Source organism: Tubulanus polymorphus, chromosome 1, assembly GCF_964204645.1.
Source record: "Tubulanus polymorphus chromosome 1, tnTubPoly1.2, whole genome shotgun sequence".
Taxonomy (NCBI): Eukaryota; Metazoa; Nemertea; class Palaeonemertea; order Tubulaniformes; family Tubulanidae; genus Tubulanus; species Tubulanus polymorphus.
In genome coordinates this window covers 23,887,972-23,906,105 of record NC_134025.1, presented here as the reverse complement: position 1 = coordinate 23,906,105, position 18,134 = coordinate 23,887,972, and the positions used below count along the sequence as shown (strand labels likewise).

Below are 18,134 nucleotides of genomic sequence, written 5' to 3'. Positions count from 1 at the left end.
CGCCATCTTTAACCCATGTGTCAAATAAAATTTTATTGAATTGGCATGTGCACAGTTGAAGATTATGGAGCGGTTTCTAAGCTTCAGAGCAATGAAATGTGGTATTTTCTTGAATCTGAATATAATATCCAAAAGGCTCTATACTCAGATCCCGTCTAAAAAGGTACAGTTTTCCAGAATAAACATAAACGCAGAGATGATTCAATTTACTCAATCAATTAAATGCAAATTAGTTTTATTGCTATTAACTTGCAAAAAACAATATGAATGGTAATCATGAGTAATCGTTTGATTTATAACTGCTTTTCCCCCAGGTAAAGTTTGCAGCTCCTGCATCTGTCCAAATATTTTCCGGCATTCAACCAACCGGTGTTCCGCACATCGGTAATTATCTCGGAGCCGTCGCGAATTGGGTTCGTCTCCAGCAACTAGAACAAAGCAACGTTATATACAGCATTGTTGATCTGCATGCTATAACAATTCCAATCAAACCATCTCTTCTCAGGTATAGTCAAAAAGTTAGTTTGTTAGAAATTCCAACTTAGCGCATTTGTATAATGAGCGTACTGCTATTATAGTGCCTCTACACCATGCTGCTATAGTTCATTGCTGATTTATACACCGCACTGCAGTGTAGATGCACTATAGGGTTAATGAATTGTGTGGAATTTCTAATTGTGAGATCATGCTTTTCAGAAAACAGATTCATGATATGGTCATCGCTTTAATTGCTTGTGGAATTGACCCAGATCAGAGTATACTATTTCAACAATCAACGGTAGGCTAATGGGTCCTTCGTCATTTCATGATTTCTCAAGAAATGGTTGTGCCAATCCTACTGTCTGAAATGTAAATCTATAAAATCTATCAATGTTAAGCATCTTTGTTGATTCCTAGGTTTCAGAACACACAGAACTAGGATGGATATTATCTTGTTTATGTACAATGCCAAGAATTGAGCATCTACCTCAGTGGAAGGTAATATTTCTTAATTTGCATAACACAGAGTAGATAGCCGGAGTGAGTATTAACTAAGACTTATGACTTCTCTAGGAGAAAGCTGCTCAACAGAAAGAAGTTGGCCTTGGCTTGTTCACATATCCAGTTCTTCAGGCTGCAGATATTCTTCTTTACAAGTAAGTAGTGTAAGCCAGTAGATAAATTTAGTCTTTGTTTAAAGAAATGTTTTGCGAAATTCAGTCTTCTTTCTCAGGGCAACAGATGTACCAGTAGGTGATGACCAGCTGAAACATATCGAGTTAGCTGGTCACTTGGCAAAATTATTTAACAATCAATATGGAATAACCTTTCCTAAACCAAAGCCTATAGTTAGTAAGTATGACTGGTTATTGCAAGAACATTATTCTCTCTAATGTTTTGAAGTAATTTCATCTATTTGAATATAATATTTCAGATGAGGCCACTAGAATCAAAAGTCTTCGAAAAGTAGCCAACAAAATGAGTAAATCTGAACCAGATGAAAAATCCAGGATCAATCTCGACGATTCTGCGGATGTTATTGTTGAAAAACTGAAAAAGGCAGTGACCGATAATATATCTCAAGTTTATTACGACCCGGATAGTCGACCTGGAGTTTCAAATTTGATTGATATTCATTCAGCATTTTCTGGTCTAAGCCACGAACAAATATCAAAGGATTATGCGCATCTAGATACTGGTAAATATAAGCCATTGGTGGCTGAAATTGTGATCGAATTTTTAAAACCGATTCAGAACGAAATGAATCGTTTACGGACTGATCCGGGTCATATCGAAAAAGTTTTGAAAATTGGATCTGAAAAAGCCCGACACATAGCTTATAAAAATATGCAAGAGATTAAGAACAAAGTTGGATTGTCTTGACCATTATAGAGTAGACAGCCATAAATCTGCGCGTTGCCTCGGATGTCAAAATGATCCATGAAATGCTAAGAACGTGAATCTTGTTTTGAAATATTAAAATATAAATTATATCTTTATTTACAAACATTCTTGTTGAAAATGATTAATCAGAAAAAACGTCTAACTCTTTAATACCAGTTTTATAGTTACGGGCTTCATACCCTGAGATCACTAGTAGTTTGGCTAATACATCTTTAATTCGACCATGGGAGTAAAATGCAATACAGTCAAATCCTGATTCAACAGATCAAACCAACTTTTCTATAAAACTGGGCCTCAAGGAAATTTATCTCTTTTGGTATCAAATGCACTTTTGATTTTGTACTCAATTTTAAAATGCACGAGGCGTGCGTCAATGTACTGGATGAGTTATTTCCAGATGTGCATCGACGGTATCGAATAATTTCTTTGATCCTTCGATTCCTCGTCGATTCCTGCTAAAACATCTCCATTGGCGTGAGCTGTAGCCTGAAATAAAGGCGTTTACTGATCATGAATTCAAAAAATTGATACTCTCATACTCGAAGCACTGGTACTCACTTGTTTCGAATTGTATCCATTTTCATACATAGACTGCGATTGAACAATGTAGGCAGAACCCGGGCGTGAAAAGTGAGCGTACTCTTGTTGTTGAGGAAGTGTAGGATCTTCAAAATACGTTGTCTATGGAGGAATTTTGTAAAATATCATTGATAATGCAAACATTTTTTGGCAATCACTAAAGTGCACACAAACGACTCCATTGATGTAGGCCTACCTTTTTCACTATGTCCAATTTAATGAGTTCGAATTTAGGGGTTCGTTTGCAACCAGCAGCTGAAATGAAAAGGCGCAATAAATTTTTTTTTGAAATCTTGATATTATCAAAAATTCGTGAACATTTGATGATAAAATGTATGGATTCTACAAAAAGTTTGATTCATATGAGAAATTTTACCTGCAAAAATGGACCAGACCGCATCCAAGGCAGAAGCAAAATCTGAGGCAGTCCTGGAAGTTGGAAACATTTTGCTATTCAATAGACAACTACGGGTAACTAATAAGAACCATTTCTGTTTGAGTTGAGAATAATCACCTGTTTTGATTGTCCTTTAATGTGATATTTGGTTTATACTCCATCAATTTCATAAGAACTTTTCCATGTCCTTGGAATGCAGCGCAATGAAGTGGCGTCCATAATGTGCCTTTATTGCATGAGTTAACATCGGCACTAACAAAATTATAACAATGATATATTCTTGTAAGATTATTTGACGATTGAGAAACATATATAGCTACTGATAGGCTCTGAAAAGCAGTTCAGATGTTTCAGTGTACAGCCTTACCCGTGCTCAAGAAGACTTTGAACAATTTCTGCATAGCCCCAGAAAGCTGCTAAACACAGCGGTGTCATTCCATCAGGCGATCTGCTGTTCAGATCGATCTGGTTCGAGTTCAGCTGTTGCTTAACAAACTGAAATACAAGACAATTGAATTCAATAAGAGCCGCACCGCGTTATATTATAAAGAGAGGGTCGATTGACTGTTCTGAAGGAAGGGGGTCGGGTGAGCCAGGACAGGGAGTGAATCGAACGTCGACATTCGACATTTAATCGTTTCAATTATTCAATCATTGTCAGCACCACATACAGGGCATGCGGTAGAGGAGACAATGACAAGTACTGGAGACGGGAGTTTGGACTGGCTGGCTGGCTGGACTAAAACTGGACAGACTGCTTGCTGAGACTATAAGAGAGAGGATATATTTCTACGCAGGACAGAGATCTACTGTAGTGGTGAATCAATGGACAGGAGGACATATGAAATAACTGTTCAGAACTTATGTCTCTGACGTACCTGTACGTCACCATTTGCTATAGCCGAACACAAAGTTTTGATTTGACTACTTGAGATATTTGAGGACGCCATATTGTTTACATGTCACTAGGTGAAAATCTGTTACATCGTCTGCAAACAAATTATCGGTATGCCTAAAACCCGGCTACCTTTGATGCGGACCAATAATTTTTTGTTCTATATGACATGTCAAAAATGATTAATTTCTTTCTTCATCGCATTTCCCATTTAATGACAATTTGATAACATCAAAATGAGTGTTCGTGGTGTGTGGATTTTGAGTTATTCAACTCATGACAATGCCAGAATTGTATTTTCTAGGTATTTTGTTTGCAAAATCTCTTGTTCAATTACAATTCAAATCAAATTTATTCGTTGTATCATAGGCCTATATGTAATACTGGCAGTGGTAGTGTAGTAGGCACTGTCATACTCTCATACGATATGTATACAAATTTGCTAGCACTTGTCCAAATAAAATGATATCCATCCTCAAAGATACCAAGCAGCAATATTCATTGAGGATTCACCGGGGCCTGCCCTGTCCAATCGCTACAGACTTTACAAGATGATAAACCTACACTTCAGCTACGAGGAGTCTGCTCCTATTAAGGGATTTTAAAGGAACTGCATTACACTGGGACTAGAGATTTTGTTGTGATATACCTGATATCCGATATTCAGAGACCATTGCAATAATGGTTATAAAAAACAGGACCATGAGGAGTTTCAGTACAATTTTAAGTGAGAATCCAGTTTATCAGAGGGTATCTTGCATGCAGTTTACTGTACAAGTAGAATAGAAGCATCTACCGTACTAACTTGTGTAATTCTAATCTCCTTGTTTAATTTGATATTATTTCTAATGAGATGATTGTTAAAGGGATTATTTTTGCAGATTATTTCCAACCGTTGAGCGTAGGAGCAAAGTTTTCCTGAACGATGACTATATATCGATACCAGACAATATTGACTTATCAGGATATATACAAGAAGAACTTGGATTGAAAAGATTAAAGAATGACAAAGTAAGAGTGTAGAAGGGAGTTCGAATTTTTCTTAAAACTTCGAATTCACATTTAATCCTTAATCCTAAATCATATTTGTAACTCTACTATAGTTTCTAGAATCAAGAGACACTTGTAAGAGATTTGATCGAAAGCCTGTGTTTGAGATTCCAATTCCTCATGGGAAACTTTGGCCTATGTTGGCTATTGAACAGGTCAGTGGTTCAACTTTATATCATGTATTTAAATTCAATTATCACTTTGACTTTGCAATGATGTCTTCTATTTTCATAGTATGGCTACATCTTCTGCTGTCTCTCTTTAGTTGAAGAAAGTGGACGACCACCAATAATCAATATGTAATTAGCCTATCTAAAAAAAAATGCATAATTCATTCAGATTCCTTAATGCCAAATTTCTGATTTCAAACATTAATTTCCAGTCCAGGAATATCGGCTGGTTTCTCGTTATTACTGGGAATGTCTGATCTCCTCGGCTCATTGCCATCAGATGCAAATGCCGTATGTATCAACACTTATCGGTACTTTGCTCTATACATGCTAAAATGCTATTGATTTTATGGTAGAATATTTATCTGTTTGTACAGATTTTACAAAAATTTGCTGAACTGCACTTTTATCTCGGACAAGCGGCACCATTTGGTACACCTGTTGATTTGACGCCGTCAACAGTAAAAGCTGTCCTCTTTGGTAAACCTCCAGCGACCGCACCACCTCAGAAGGTAAAAACAATACATGAAATATTCTTACATGTGTCATTTTAGATTCTTAGAGAAATATATATACGCATTATATTTTAGCAACCTGCTTGGAAACCAGTTCCATATAAAGGACGTAACACAATCCACTGCGTTATATTGGAGTCAATAAGAGCAGTGCAGGTCGGTGATGTTTTTAATAGTGAAACGTAGATAAACTCTGTTTAGTGAATTTTGATTTTAGTATGGTATAACAGACAAACAGCCAGCTGTATAAGATTGTTAAATGAATGTCATTATTTCATTTTCAGTATGATAGTAAGACTATTCCCGATGTATGGGATAACTACGGTACGATTACATGTCATGCTGAATTGGAAGGTGTAGCGCCAGATGTGTCATTGACATTAGCGCATGGTTCAGAATCGAATTGCGTCCCACTGGAGAATATCATCACCGGACCATGCGTTATCGGAGTTGATACCGGTACGCAGAGTATCACTACCTCAAAAGGTAAAACTTGGCATGTAGCTCAGAATAATTTAGCAGTCAGCTTCTCTGGATTACATCCAGTCATAGTTTTTATTTGAATTTTATACGAATTGCATTTAATGGTTTTAAAATTGAAATACCTTTATTGCAGCAATGAATCTGAAGAAAACTGTCAATTTCCACAAGATCAGATTCACCCCGCCTGTTGAATCATTTACGCTCTGTCATTATACAGCATCTCGCATTCCTGAGCTACCGATCAAAGGTTACTACCAAATGAAGGTACAAATCTTCTCTTACGTAATGAAATCTAGAAAATGTTATAATGTATGCGTCGGCTTATATACCTAGATGTTCAATTTATCTTTAGGGTGAGACCACTGTTGAAGTTTTGATTCAACTGCAGTTGAGTAAAGATGTCAAAAACAATTTCGAATATTGTGAATTACAAATTCCATTCTTTCATAGGTGAAGTGATATTTTTTGCAAGAAACAACAATTTTATAAGATGATATTTTGATTATTATCATTATTGTCATCTCATTTAGGGGGCCCATATTGAATTATGATGCTTCACCATGTCATGGAAACCTGTTGATATCCCCGGACCGGAAAATCCTCGTCTGGAATATTGGTCAGTATAGTTTAGAGTTGTTCGAGTCTGATACTTTAATATGAGCACATGTATGTATATGTCAATTTCCAGGTCAAAAGTTTCCCAGCAAAAATCCAGAAATAATGCTGAAGGCAACTGTAAATTTTGGTGACAATATCATCGAAAAACAAAATAACCGAGATGACCCTTTCTGTGTGGGACAAAATTCCTATATTCAAGTGAGTCTTATTCATATTTACAGTCATACAATACGTAATAATAAACTCAAACATGTTTGCTTTAAAATGACTTTAAAAAAATTCCTTTCAGCTTTTTTTCAAAATAGCTGACTACACATACTCGGGGTGTAGCATAGATCCCAAGTCAATTCAGATATCACCGAATACCAAGGCAAAATTTATTCTAGGTAACTGTTTTTTTAGCCCACTTGGGTCTTAATTTCAGTAGGTTATTGCAGTCACTTTTCATCCATCATTCATTTGTCCCTTTGTCCAAACATTTGTCCATAGATGGAATCTAGTTGTTTTCGGAGTTTTCATGATATTTGGTTCATGCATGTATCTATCGCAGACACACCTCCAGCTAAAAAAACTTGCCTGATCAGAATCATGATGGACATTTCAAGTGCAGATCCAAGGGAATGCTTTAGGTGCTAGATCACTCATCCCCCTAAGCAAATTTCTTTTGTCAGGAAGTAAGATAAGTATATCTTTTAAGATAAGTATAAACTTCTGCTCTTTAAACAATCAATTGCAAAGTTGTGGCTCATGACATTGTATGGTTGTGGTGAGTTTTAATGCCATTGGTGTCTGTAAACCAGGGGTGTTGAGTATTGAAATTGTAAAATTGTCGAGCATTTTACCAAGTGGGCATGATGTCTCCTAGTTACTCTGTATCAGAGATTCAAAAGCTGCCCGATGAAGCATAATTTTTATGCAGCATTTTTTGTAATCTTTTAGTCCGAGAATATGCTGTCTCTGATTACAAGATATGGAACTCACATGGAGATGCACAAATTGCGTTCCCACCACCGAAATATCTTCAATCCCCTACATGAATATTTTTCGAAGCTGTCTCGTATTTTATATAGTTGTGATACTACTGTGACTGTGTGATTTTCTATGATTAATAAATTATTATTTACAAAATATTTTTACGGCTTGATTCTTATCTATGATCGTGTATCTGATTATCTGTATCATGGATTGTTTTGTGGATTATGAAAAGAGTGTGCATGGCCGGTTTCGAACCCGGCGCGCAGAGCCCGCGATGGTCACTTCTCTACCGGCTAGTGCTGCCGCCTAGATCCGGCCTGCGGGTGCCGTTTTCTGTGAATGGCTGGAGTCCTCACGTAGTTTTTGATCATTTAAGAGCGTTTAGGATCATTTTCTGTCTCTGTCAGGTATGTTATTTTATTTAACTGGTATTTACGATGTGTATTGATCATTCAGATGGTCTGTCGAATAAGAATACGAGCGGTTAAATTCGTTTAAAAGGTCTTGTTTTATGTTTCCCTCCTTTCTCTACAACCAGCGGGAACCCGTCCATTTAACGAGAGGAAGCCATTTTGGTTGTTGAGGCAGGTTATCATGTTTTTACTCCTATCAAGTAAATGTTTTAGTAATTGGTATGCAGCATTTTTCGACTTAGCGATTCAATCAGTATGAGCCGTTCGATGAAAATATGGCGGACGGCGATGAGCAATTTTATTCAATTTCGGTACGAATAAAGTAATCGCCGCTCCGCCTGGGAAATATAGTGATACCCTAGGCCTATGATCGATAGAATAGATCATCCAATTCAGTATCAACGATCAATGGATTTGTGATCACGATCGATATTTGGACATTGGGTAGGGGGCGTCTTGGGTAATAATGTTTGTGAGTCGTCGGCGAGTCACTCAATTGTTGATAGAAATTACGAACTGTTTCGATGATATGATTTTGTTTGGCCAGGATCACGGCTTCCTCTTCAAACACAACCCAAGTTGTTTGTTGCGACGATTCAAGTTAGGATAATTGCTTATTTGTTTTAAGATGCATGTTCACTAGAATTAGAAAGTCATTTTTGACCCGCTTTGGACTAAAGAAAGCCCCAGCGGGCTATTGCATTCACTTTTAGTGCATCCATAGACGGTATCCAGGGGAAGATGCTTCAGTGGATTGTCTGGATGTCGATATATGTATCTACCCTAGACACATTTCCATCTCCAAAGCTGACCTGGCCGGAAACAAGCGGCCTTTGTTGTTTACCGAAATCGGCATTTTTACACAATGGAATATTTGAAGATACTCTTAAGGTTGTAGCCCACAGCATTAGAAAAATTGTCGATAGGCTCAAAATGGCCATCCTCTAATCTTTTTTTTTTTCAAAAAGGTCAATTTTGGCATGGATTTTTCAACCGGTAATTCCTAATGGTTTGCCATTTTTCAGTAAAATTGAGATCTTCCATATTGTTCTTGCCACCAGAGAGGGAGTGTATATTGAATCATATACAATTAATCTATTTATATTGGTAGGCTGCGCTGCATATTTTAATTTGTAACCACAATCAATTGCAAAGTTATAGCTCATGACATGTCCTATAATTGTGGTGAGTTTCAAGGTCATTGGTTTTTGTGTATCGTCACCAGGGGGCGTTGAATTGCCGAATAACTCAGTATTTCCATATAAATATATATTGGTATCTAGGCATATTATGTTGCCACAATCAATTGCAAAATTATAATTAATGACATGTTCTATGATTTTGGTAATTTTCAAGGTTTTTTGTTACAGTTTATGTTCATTGGGGGCATCGGATATTGAAATTGTCAGGTTGTTAAACATTAAAAACCACTCCTCAACTGGGTATGGTGTCCCTTGGACCCTCTGTTTTCACTTGAACCCTGGAAACTTCTTTAAGTTGAATAGACATAAATGATTCTTAAAATGGTTGCCTGTAGAATGTCCATGCCTACAAACTGCATACTGAAATAGTTCTAGGTATGAAAACTGTACAGAAGACTATTATTTAAATGATTTGATTTAGCAGATTGTCTGGCACTGAGTGTGCATTAATGCATGTGCCAGTCGATTCCAAATGGCATTTCCATGACTTCACAATCCGTGTATCTGTTTGAGCTGACTTGAGGTGTAAATCAAGTTTTATTTTCATAAAAACTCCACACAAGAAATCGAAAACTGCTTCCAAATAAGATTTTGTTTTCATTTTAGATTTGATTTTCCATCCTAAATAAGTGACGCTGCTTTAGAAAATTATCAACTTACAATATGGATAACCCTGGTGATGGGTTATTCATGGGCTTTGAACCTCTTCAATCCGAAAATCCGACTGATAATCTCAGCGAAAATGAGGATGAACTCGAAGATGTTGGGGATGAGGTGGAAAACGTTGAAAAATCTGACGAGCTTGAGAACGATGGGCCAGCCGTCAAAGAAGAGGATTCTGATATACCCGAACATGATCGCAGCATAAGTTCAAATGATGACGAATCGAAAGAACAAATGAAAGAGATAGATGAAGAGAATGAGGCATCGACAGAAGAGAAAAATAATGTAGAAGAGGAAAAGTCAGAAATAAGGACCGATGCGACACTTGTTGACGATGAGACGAAAACCTCAAAAGTTGACGAGGAAAATCCGGAAAGCAAAGAACAAGATCTGAGTAAAGAGAATGTCGACGAAAACGACGATAATAAAGAAAACGAACACGATACGTCTGAAGAAATGGAGGTCAATACGAGCGTAGAAGAGGAGAATAGCGACCCGAAACCCGATGAAGAAACATCCGAGAACGAACCTAAATTAGTCATAAAAATCGGTCCGTCTTCATCGCTGAAAGACGACGATACACACGTCGATGATAGCGACGACGATAAAATGGTTATCGACGAGGACGTACCGGAGCCCGCTAAACAGACGAACGAGGTGAAAGTGATGGGCGCGAAAAAGCGCAAACAGAAATTCGTATCGAGGGTCGTCGACGACGAGGACATTGCGGACGATAAGTCGGATAACGAACACGAAGACCCCGTCGTCGCCGATGACGACGGCGCCGATTACGTAATATGTCCGCTGACGGGCGAACACGTTCAGAAAGTGATACCCACCGCCGTGGAAACCGACGATAAAGACGACCCCGGCGACGAGATCGGCGAAGATAACTATTCCGACGACGATTATTGTCCGTCGATGGACGACCGCGCGCTCACCGTTCACCCGAAGAAAAATAACAAGAAGAAGAAACGGCGGACGGCTTCCGGGAAACCCGTCGACCTTAAATCACCTGGTCTGTTCAAAAATAAAGGTACGGTTTTATATCTTGGGCCTTTGATTCGATTTGCATTCCCCCTAAACTGTTGAATTATGTTTATCAGTCGTAAACAATTTATTTCGATCTATTTTCAGTTCAGAAAGAATTTTCTAAAGAAGAGCTAGAAGCGTTTGCAAAACCTTTTTCGTTAGGTAACTTATTGTTTTGTTATTTTAATGAATTTTCTGCGATGATCCGTCGTTTTAAGATTTTTGATCTGAATCTGTATTTCAGGTTGGGGTAGGGAAATTGTTGTTCGAAACGCGTACGATGGCAGCAAGAAACAAATGGATACATATTACTTCAATCCTAATGGAAAGAAGCTTGTGAGTTTAGGCTTTATGAAATTGATACCCGGTTCCTTGTTCTCATTTCTGCTGAGCTTAAAAGTTGATCCAGCTGGCCTCCTACATTACTTTAAAAAAAAAAATCATAACAGACCAGCAGTTATGAGCTGATTACAAATTTCATAATTATTCACAAAAGTTACCCAGCTGTATTGAAAAAAAATCTCACTAATACCGGTAATCATTAAAATGTCAGACAGACAAATCAAAACAGATTCAAATTTGATTATTTCCATCAATTTGTTTTCAGCGTTCTATGGTACAGGTTAATGAATTTCGTGAGTATTGCTGTATTAAAAAATCTTTAGACAGTGATGATTTTTTCTTGAACGTTCTCAAACTTTTTGTGTCTTTATATCATTATTTTAGTGGCCAAAACGAACGATACAACTTTAACCGCGAAAAACTTTACATTTGCTCGCGCGCCTGTGTATAAGGAGCCATTCGAGTTGGTTCGTAATGCGGGAAAATCAAAAGTTAGCTCGCCGTTAATGGCAGCGCGTAAGAAGACATCTCCCGGACAGAAAGTGAACGATAAAACACACACCGGCAACGCTAAAGTAAAAACGCCCAACGAAAAAGTGAAGACCCCGAAATCGAGCGAGAAAGATTCGTCGAAAGGCGTATTCAAACCGAAGTTACCGCCGAATAGGAAGTTTAAAAGTGAAGCGGTGCGCCGCGCTGAGAAAATAGCATCATCGACCAGCGGACTTATTCTGAAACGACGGGCGAGTGAATCTATCGGAGACGGGGATATTCCATCAAAAGTTACGAAATACCTTCATTATTCTAAGTAAGTCAAACAAATTTGCGCAACATCGAGAATCAATTCATTACGGAAGATGCAGAGTTCTCCATTTTGAGATGTCATATACATGATGTAGATTCACATTATAGTGAAGAAAGATGTTTTTTTGTCTTATTTCAGGATCGAGGATCATTGGAAACCGTGTTCATTGGAATGCCCAGGAATGGATAACGTTCCTCCGTCGCTGCAGTGTTCTATCTGTCTCTGCCTTTATCACCCGAAATGTGCTAAAACATCACAGCAAACGACGTCGTTTGTTTGCCCGGTAAATCCCGTGATAGACTAGGCGAATTTACTCGGCGTATCGTTTATAGCCATATTCAGGGACCCTACAATGACTCCTTGATTCCGTAAAAATTCCCTTCAAATAGAAAATGCTTTTCAAGGTGGTTAAAACTGCTCTTATTTGAGCAAAGTGCCTGAAACTCCGTCAATTTTGAGAAATAGGCAATTAGAAATGTTAGTAGTTGTACAGTAGTAGACTATGTCTAGAAATGAATATAGTTGAGACCTGAATTATTTTACCCAATCAGTGTCGTGAAAACCGAGTTATTGGGTGAAAAATCAGTTGTCGCACTGAATTCGTCTCGCAGGCGAAATATACAGTGAATTATTCATCGAAGAAATTCGCCTAGTCTGACCGTAGCACGCTAATGATAAAATGAAAATAACTATTGTTTTGGTCGTGTCTGTTCTGAGTTCCTTAAGACTTACATATTGACATATCTGATTTCAGAAATGCCTATTGGAGAAGTCGAAAACGACGGCGCCAATTATTTCACCGAAAACGCTTGGATTACCGAAGCTACAACCTAAAACCAACCCGATTTCGGTGGTTCGTCAAATATTGCCACCGTTGCCTAAATTGCGACCGATGACACCTGTAGCGCAGGTGAAACACACGCAGAATATCGCCGGACCGCCGCCTCTACAACGAGCTGCGGGGAATCTCAAAGGCTCGACTCGACCGGGTATTGCTATAGTGAAGGGTGGCGCTCCGCAACAACCGGTGGTCGAAACTAAAGGCGGACAATTGTTGACACTGCCATCGCACGTTATCTCGAAATTGAATCTTACCGAGCCGCTCGCTCTGAAAATAAACGGCCAAGCGTTGACCGTAAACCCTTCGTGCTTCGTGCAGACTGGCGACGGTATCAAAATATTTCTACCGGCGAACACGTTGCCGGCGACGCCGTCGAATAAAACGATCGACGTGAACGTGCGCGTGCCGCCGCGTTTCGATCTGTCGGTCAACAGTTCCTCGTTGAAGAGCGCACCGAAGACAATTTTAACGGGTCAGCTACCTGCGTCGAACTCTGAAAAGACGCCTAAGGATGTTAACAATGTTGTTACTAAGGATGTTAGCAGCGCGCCTACTAGCCACGTGACTCCGACGCCGCCGCGTATCTCAACTATAGATTCATCTAAATCTACTACGGACAGTAAAGCGTCACAACCGATAATCGACAAAAATATCAAGCCATCGTTATGCTTTGTGAATAAATTGGATAGCGGTTTCGACTGCATGTTACAGATCTTTTCCTACTTGTCGATTCCCGACTTATTAAGGTAGGAACATAACTTATCGTAGTTCGGGGTTCCTACGACTTGTTGATTCCTTAAAATCACCTTCGAAGTGCAAAATGCTTTAAAAGGTGCTCGAAACTTCTTTAATTTGAACAAAGTGCCCAAACTCCTTCAATTTTGAGGAATAGGCAATTATGAGTTTTTGTCTCTTATTTGTAGTTGTAGACTACCCTAAATCGATAAAGTTGAGTCCTTGATTTTTCTTTTTTATCCAATTAGATGGTTACCAAATTAGAAACTAAGTTTAGGTAGGGTTAAGGATAAAAATTTGCTCACCCAACCACTAAATTACGGGTTTACCAAGATAAACAGTACCGACTTAAAAGGATTCTACAGGGATATGAAAGTGATACGGGCGCTTCGTCAAAATTTGAGATTTTCTCCTTTAAACTCCTTGAAAACTCCCAACTCCTTATATCCTCCAGGAAAGAATGATCCATAGCCAGGGACCCTGACGTCTTCGTTCTTGTTGAAGAATGAAACAAAAACAGATGCTGACAACTAAAATCAATTACACATGTTTATTCCTGAATTTTATGTTGTTTATAGGATAACTAGAGTTTGTAAGCGTTGGCGTAGAGTGGCTCTTGAACCGTCATTAGTAAGTTATTATTCTGTTGAAAATCTGATGCTATATGATTATTGTAATGATCATTCGATGCTACTTGCTTAGATTTTATTCAGTTCATAATGAGATCAAGATGCTGATTTACTCTGATGTTACAATTATCAGTCCTTGAGTACGTTGTAAACTGATGGCATATGGATGATAATTTTTATGTGAACAGCTTTAATCAATATATTCATTGGTGAAAAAAAAAGAATTGATCTATAGCCTGAAGCTTCAGCTGTTATGACACTTATGTGTAATGAATACCTATTTGTTTTTCCAACAGTGGCAAACAGTGATGTTGAAAGATTGCCATGTGACTGACTGGGCGATTGCATCTTCATTCCTGGAACGCATGCAGACTCATACTCTGGTGAGTTTCACTATGACCTCGAAACTGATTTAAGCCTTCGTGAAATAATAGTTCATAGAATTTTAATTTCTTTGTCGTTTATGGAAATCTGTCAAATGATGATGATATGGCTAATTGATGAACTTGCAGTACTGTGTTCATATAAACCAGAGTAAAAACAAATCGTCTGTAATCTTGGTGAGTCGACAGAGATCTGTCTACTCATCGTAAGGCCAGTCGTAAACTAAATCCTCCTCTGACATGGGCGTCTTGGTTCGCTGAAGTTGATGGAATCAAGTTTGATCAGAGGAGTACAGGGCAGTCGATGCCCAATCGTCAAGTACGATCGAGGTTCACTTTTATTTACTGCACGTGATTTGTTATTTGGTAATCTGATGACAGAATCCTATAATTCGACCTAGCTGGGTCACGTGACTTATTTTCTGCGCACAATGTTCATCTCTAGAAAATGTTTGGTTCCACTGTTATTTTCAATTCAGGATTTGCGCGGTGCTCATCATGCCGATGACAGAAATCGAACGTGGCATCAAATGACTGCTGTTCTTGAGCAAATGCGATTTTTGAAATGTTTCCACTTTGGACAGTGTCCAGCGAGTATTCTCCACGCTGTATCCGATAAGCTGGTAAATTTAAAGGTTCTCACTGCGGAGTGGATTACCGATGTTTTCACGGAGCCTCAGATGTGGTAAGTTCTCGAGGGCGATCTCAATAAGCTAATTTTCAATAACCGATCGTCGTAAGCATGTAAATTTTCTTAAAACAATCTGTTCTAAAATACTGCATATACTTTGTTTTCATTTCAGGTCGACTGTTACCAAACTGGACATGGGCAAATTTAGCCAACTCGTTCATTTAGAAGAACTTAGACTACGCGGCATATGTGGGCTAGTGCTGCCAGCATTCAGTGTCTCAGCTGGTATGACACGCCTGAGCGCATTAAAACAACTACGGAAACTTGTAAGTTCTTACGGATTGTACATCACTCCTGCGGTTAAGGTTTCTCGAAACCAAAAATTATCATTGGTGATTTGTGATCTTTTCAGTCGATGACGACTCTAAAAGACATCGCCGCTTGCGAGTTTGGTTTTATCGCTTCTCTCACGAATTTAGAGGAATTAGAAGTCGGTGACTGCGATTCTTGGACGGCCGAGGTTGGTATTTCTTAGCTATATGAATAACGTCATAAAATTTAAACGATATCGCAAGGCCCGATTCCTGTCAAATGATGATATCAGGCAACGACTATGAAATCGCAGTGCGGCGTACCTAACAAACCAGAGTTCTAGAGAATCGCCTGTAATCTTTGTGGGTCGACAGAGATCTGTCTACTCATAGTAAGGCCAGTCGTAAACTAATGTTTCCCATCAAGATGTACGCCTGCCTATCTAAAGCCATTGGTATTGTAGGTCATATTGAGGAATACAGGGTTTTAATGCCCAACGAGGGGGTGGGGAACCACTGTTACTGCTGTTACTGAGTTGTGATTAGTTATTTGGTAATCTGATGGCTGGATTTTTGTACAACTGAGTTTTTAACGCAAAGTTAACTACATGTAACAATTAATGCTGATTGAACTAAATCATTCTCTGAAATGTTTCCAGACGTATAAATGTCTTGGTAAGCTGACTAAATTGAGGCGGTTACGACTTGAAAACGGCGGCTGTCATCCGGATTTAGGACTTGCCGATGGTTTGTCGAAGATGACCCAGTAAGTTGAATCGGTTCATGAAATTTGATAGAAACCCCCCGTTTTGGGGATTTTTCACTGGCTGGTATGTACAGATGCACAACTGTTTATCTATTGTTTTGTTAGACTCGAACAACTTCAGCTGATGGTTTTCCAACTGCCCGACACATTGGCGAAAGTTCTACCCAATATGGCAAATCTGAAGCGCCTGTCGTTGTGGCCGGATACACGCTCACAAGTACGTTTTATCATAATCAGATCTAATACTTCTATGATAACTACTTAGCCTACAAGATTTTAAAACTGTGCGCGTTTTTTTTTTCGTCAGGCTGCTGTCATGAACACGAATGCCATGAACGCCGTGAAAGATTTGAAAAGTTTGAAATTTCTCGAATGGTGTACGATGAAAAACAACGATGAAGTGAGCGGCGCCGATGCGAAATCGGTGCCGTTCATGACGCCGGATAGCAATTCGATCGAGCTGAAAAGCGCGAAAGAACTAGCTAGTACGTTAAAAGGACATCTGCCGAAAACGCGGATTCGAGTCGCGAGACTACCGGTCGTTTCTGGCCTGAAGAAACCGGACGTTTAAATCAACAAATAGCAAAAACAATGAAAGCATAAATGTTGTTAGTGTGTTACTCGATAACCTTGCGGAAGTGTGAAGATTTCAGGAGTTATTTTCACTGATGGCTGTGCCTTTATGTGAGACTGAATGAAGTTAGTTATGTGCATTTCGAGACACCAGACGAACCATCGGTTAGAATGGTTTACTTAGAGAATGTTGGACTGTACGGTATTGTTGTTTATGCATGACTGCTATGACTTATACTATACTGTTGTTATAATTGTGCAGCTAGATATTTTTAACTCGGAAGTAATGAAAGGTCTGACCTCTTCTCCGCTAGATTTTACTCTAGGAGTGCTTTATATCCTTTTTCATTCGCGGCATTTGATAAATTCTGACTGAAAAACCTACTTGAATAATTAAGAGATAAGTAAAGGTCTGTGTTAATCGTCTTGTCTGGTATAGTTGGTTTGACTAGCGCGTTCTGTATGGCCGTCCAATGATGATCTAGTTAATATCAATCAAGGAATATACAAATGAGTCGACGATTGTAATGAAAAATCTGGTGTATTTCAAAAGAATGTAGTTGACCCAATTTGCTGATAAATTGCTGTAGACTCTGCTTCTTGTTTTGAACGGGGCTCATGGTACGTGTACATCGATGGTGATAATTTGCATGTATTGTACAGTGATCTTTTGTATATAAATCTATAAACTCGTTTATCGATCAATGTGAAACATTGCGTGCGGTCATTTGCTCATTTTTTCGCGATCGATTGGTGTTTTAATCTCATATTCCAGATATACTTGTTGTCTTCGACGTCAAAATAATTCAGCTGCCAAATCTTATCTGATCAGACTAGAATGTGAAGAGTTGTTAGTAAAAGTTGCATTTATTAGGCTTCTCCATTTTGGAACTTGTCATTCAAGCATTGGATAATGTACTTGGAAGTAAAGGCATGTGTACGTCTGGCTACGATATGTAAATTAATTCATACCGGTAAATGGATGGCTACTACTGAATGGCAAGGCAGGCTACTGGTCGCGATGTGTTTAGATATATACTATAAACTATATATATATATATATATATATATTGGTTGAGCTTCTTTGTAAATAAATGTGCATATATTGAAGTACTTGTAGATAGCAACTATTTTCTATCGCTGCTTTCCTTTCATTGGATTTTTAACTATCATCCACAGATTCCTGAGGTAATCAAATACAGTGGAACAACGATTTATCGGTTATTACAAACCTACAATATC

The 18,134-nt window shown here is 38.5% G+C and overlaps 4 protein-coding genes and 2 non-coding genes across 6 annotated transcripts; 5 read left to right on the top strand and 1 right to left on the bottom strand.

Moving 5' to 3' along the window:
* The first annotated feature begins 5 nt into the window (after window positions 1-5).
* Window positions 6-1,933, top strand: LOC141901255 (tryptophan--tRNA ligase, mitochondrial-like). The gene is made up of 7 exons (XM_074788387.1): window positions 6-163; window positions 315-505; window positions 697-778; window positions 898-978; window positions 1,054-1,136; window positions 1,214-1,332; window positions 1,415-1,933. The coding sequence occupies exons 1-7, from the start codon at window positions 65-67 to the stop codon at window positions 1,861-1,863; spliced, it is 1,104 nt and encodes a 367-aa protein (XP_074644488.1). The 5' UTR covers window positions 6-64; the 3' UTR covers window positions 1,864-1,933.
* Window positions 1,934-2,025: 92 nt separating this feature from the next.
* LOC141906673 (uncharacterized) lies at window positions 2,026-3,840 on the bottom strand. Its single transcript, XM_074795958.1, has 7 exons — window positions 3,739-3,840; window positions 3,228-3,355; window positions 2,978-3,112; window positions 2,840-2,892; window positions 2,660-2,718; window positions 2,443-2,565; window positions 2,026-2,370 (listed from the first exon to the last, which is right to left on the bottom strand). The coding sequence occupies exons 1-7, from the start codon at window positions 3,808-3,810 to the stop codon at window positions 2,272-2,274; spliced, it is 669 nt and encodes a 222-aa protein (XP_074652059.1). The 5' UTR covers window positions 3,811-3,840; the 3' UTR covers window positions 2,026-2,271.
* Window positions 3,841-3,866: 26 nt separating this feature from the next.
* Window positions 3,867-7,679, top strand: LOC141906664 (AP-5 complex subunit mu-1-like). Its single transcript, XM_074795949.1, has 14 exons — window positions 3,867-4,059; window positions 4,637-4,766; window positions 4,859-4,960; window positions 5,040-5,104; window positions 5,188-5,266; window positions 5,353-5,487; window positions 5,566-5,646; window positions 5,775-5,976; window positions 6,107-6,237; window positions 6,326-6,423; window positions 6,504-6,589; window positions 6,662-6,789; window positions 6,881-6,977; window positions 7,531-7,679. The coding sequence occupies exons 1-14, from the start codon at window positions 3,992-3,994 to the stop codon at window positions 7,626-7,628; spliced, it is 1,500 nt and encodes a 499-aa protein (XP_074652050.1). The 5' UTR covers window positions 3,867-3,991; the 3' UTR covers window positions 7,629-7,679.
* A 191-nt stretch (window positions 7,680-7,870) lies between these two features.
* Window positions 7,871-17,924, top strand: LOC141914494 (uncharacterized). Its single transcript, XM_074805717.1, has 16 exons — window positions 7,871-7,973; window positions 9,788-10,880; window positions 10,982-11,038; window positions 11,121-11,212; window positions 11,484-11,511; window positions 11,603-12,026; window positions 12,162-12,306; window positions 12,778-13,610; window positions 14,178-14,229; window positions 14,525-14,611; window positions 15,091-15,296; window positions 15,415-15,568; window positions 15,655-15,762; window positions 16,213-16,319; window positions 16,425-16,536; window positions 16,627-17,924. The coding sequence occupies exons 2-16, from the start codon at window positions 9,845-9,847 to the stop codon at window positions 16,888-16,890; spliced, it is 3,705 nt and encodes a 1,234-aa protein (XP_074661818.1). The 5' UTR covers window positions 7,871-7,973; window positions 9,788-9,844; the 3' UTR covers window positions 16,891-17,924.
* Window positions 14,702-14,991, top strand: LOC141898184 (small nucleolar RNA U85). Its single transcript, XR_012618535.1, has one exon. It is a non-coding gene; the product is annotated as a small nucleolar RNA U85 (small nucleolar RNA).
* LOC141898183 (small nucleolar RNA U85) lies at window positions 15,829-16,120 on the top strand. Its single transcript, XR_012618534.1, has one exon. It is a non-coding gene; the product is annotated as a small nucleolar RNA U85 (small nucleolar RNA).
* Window positions 17,925-18,134: the final 210 nt, after the last annotated feature.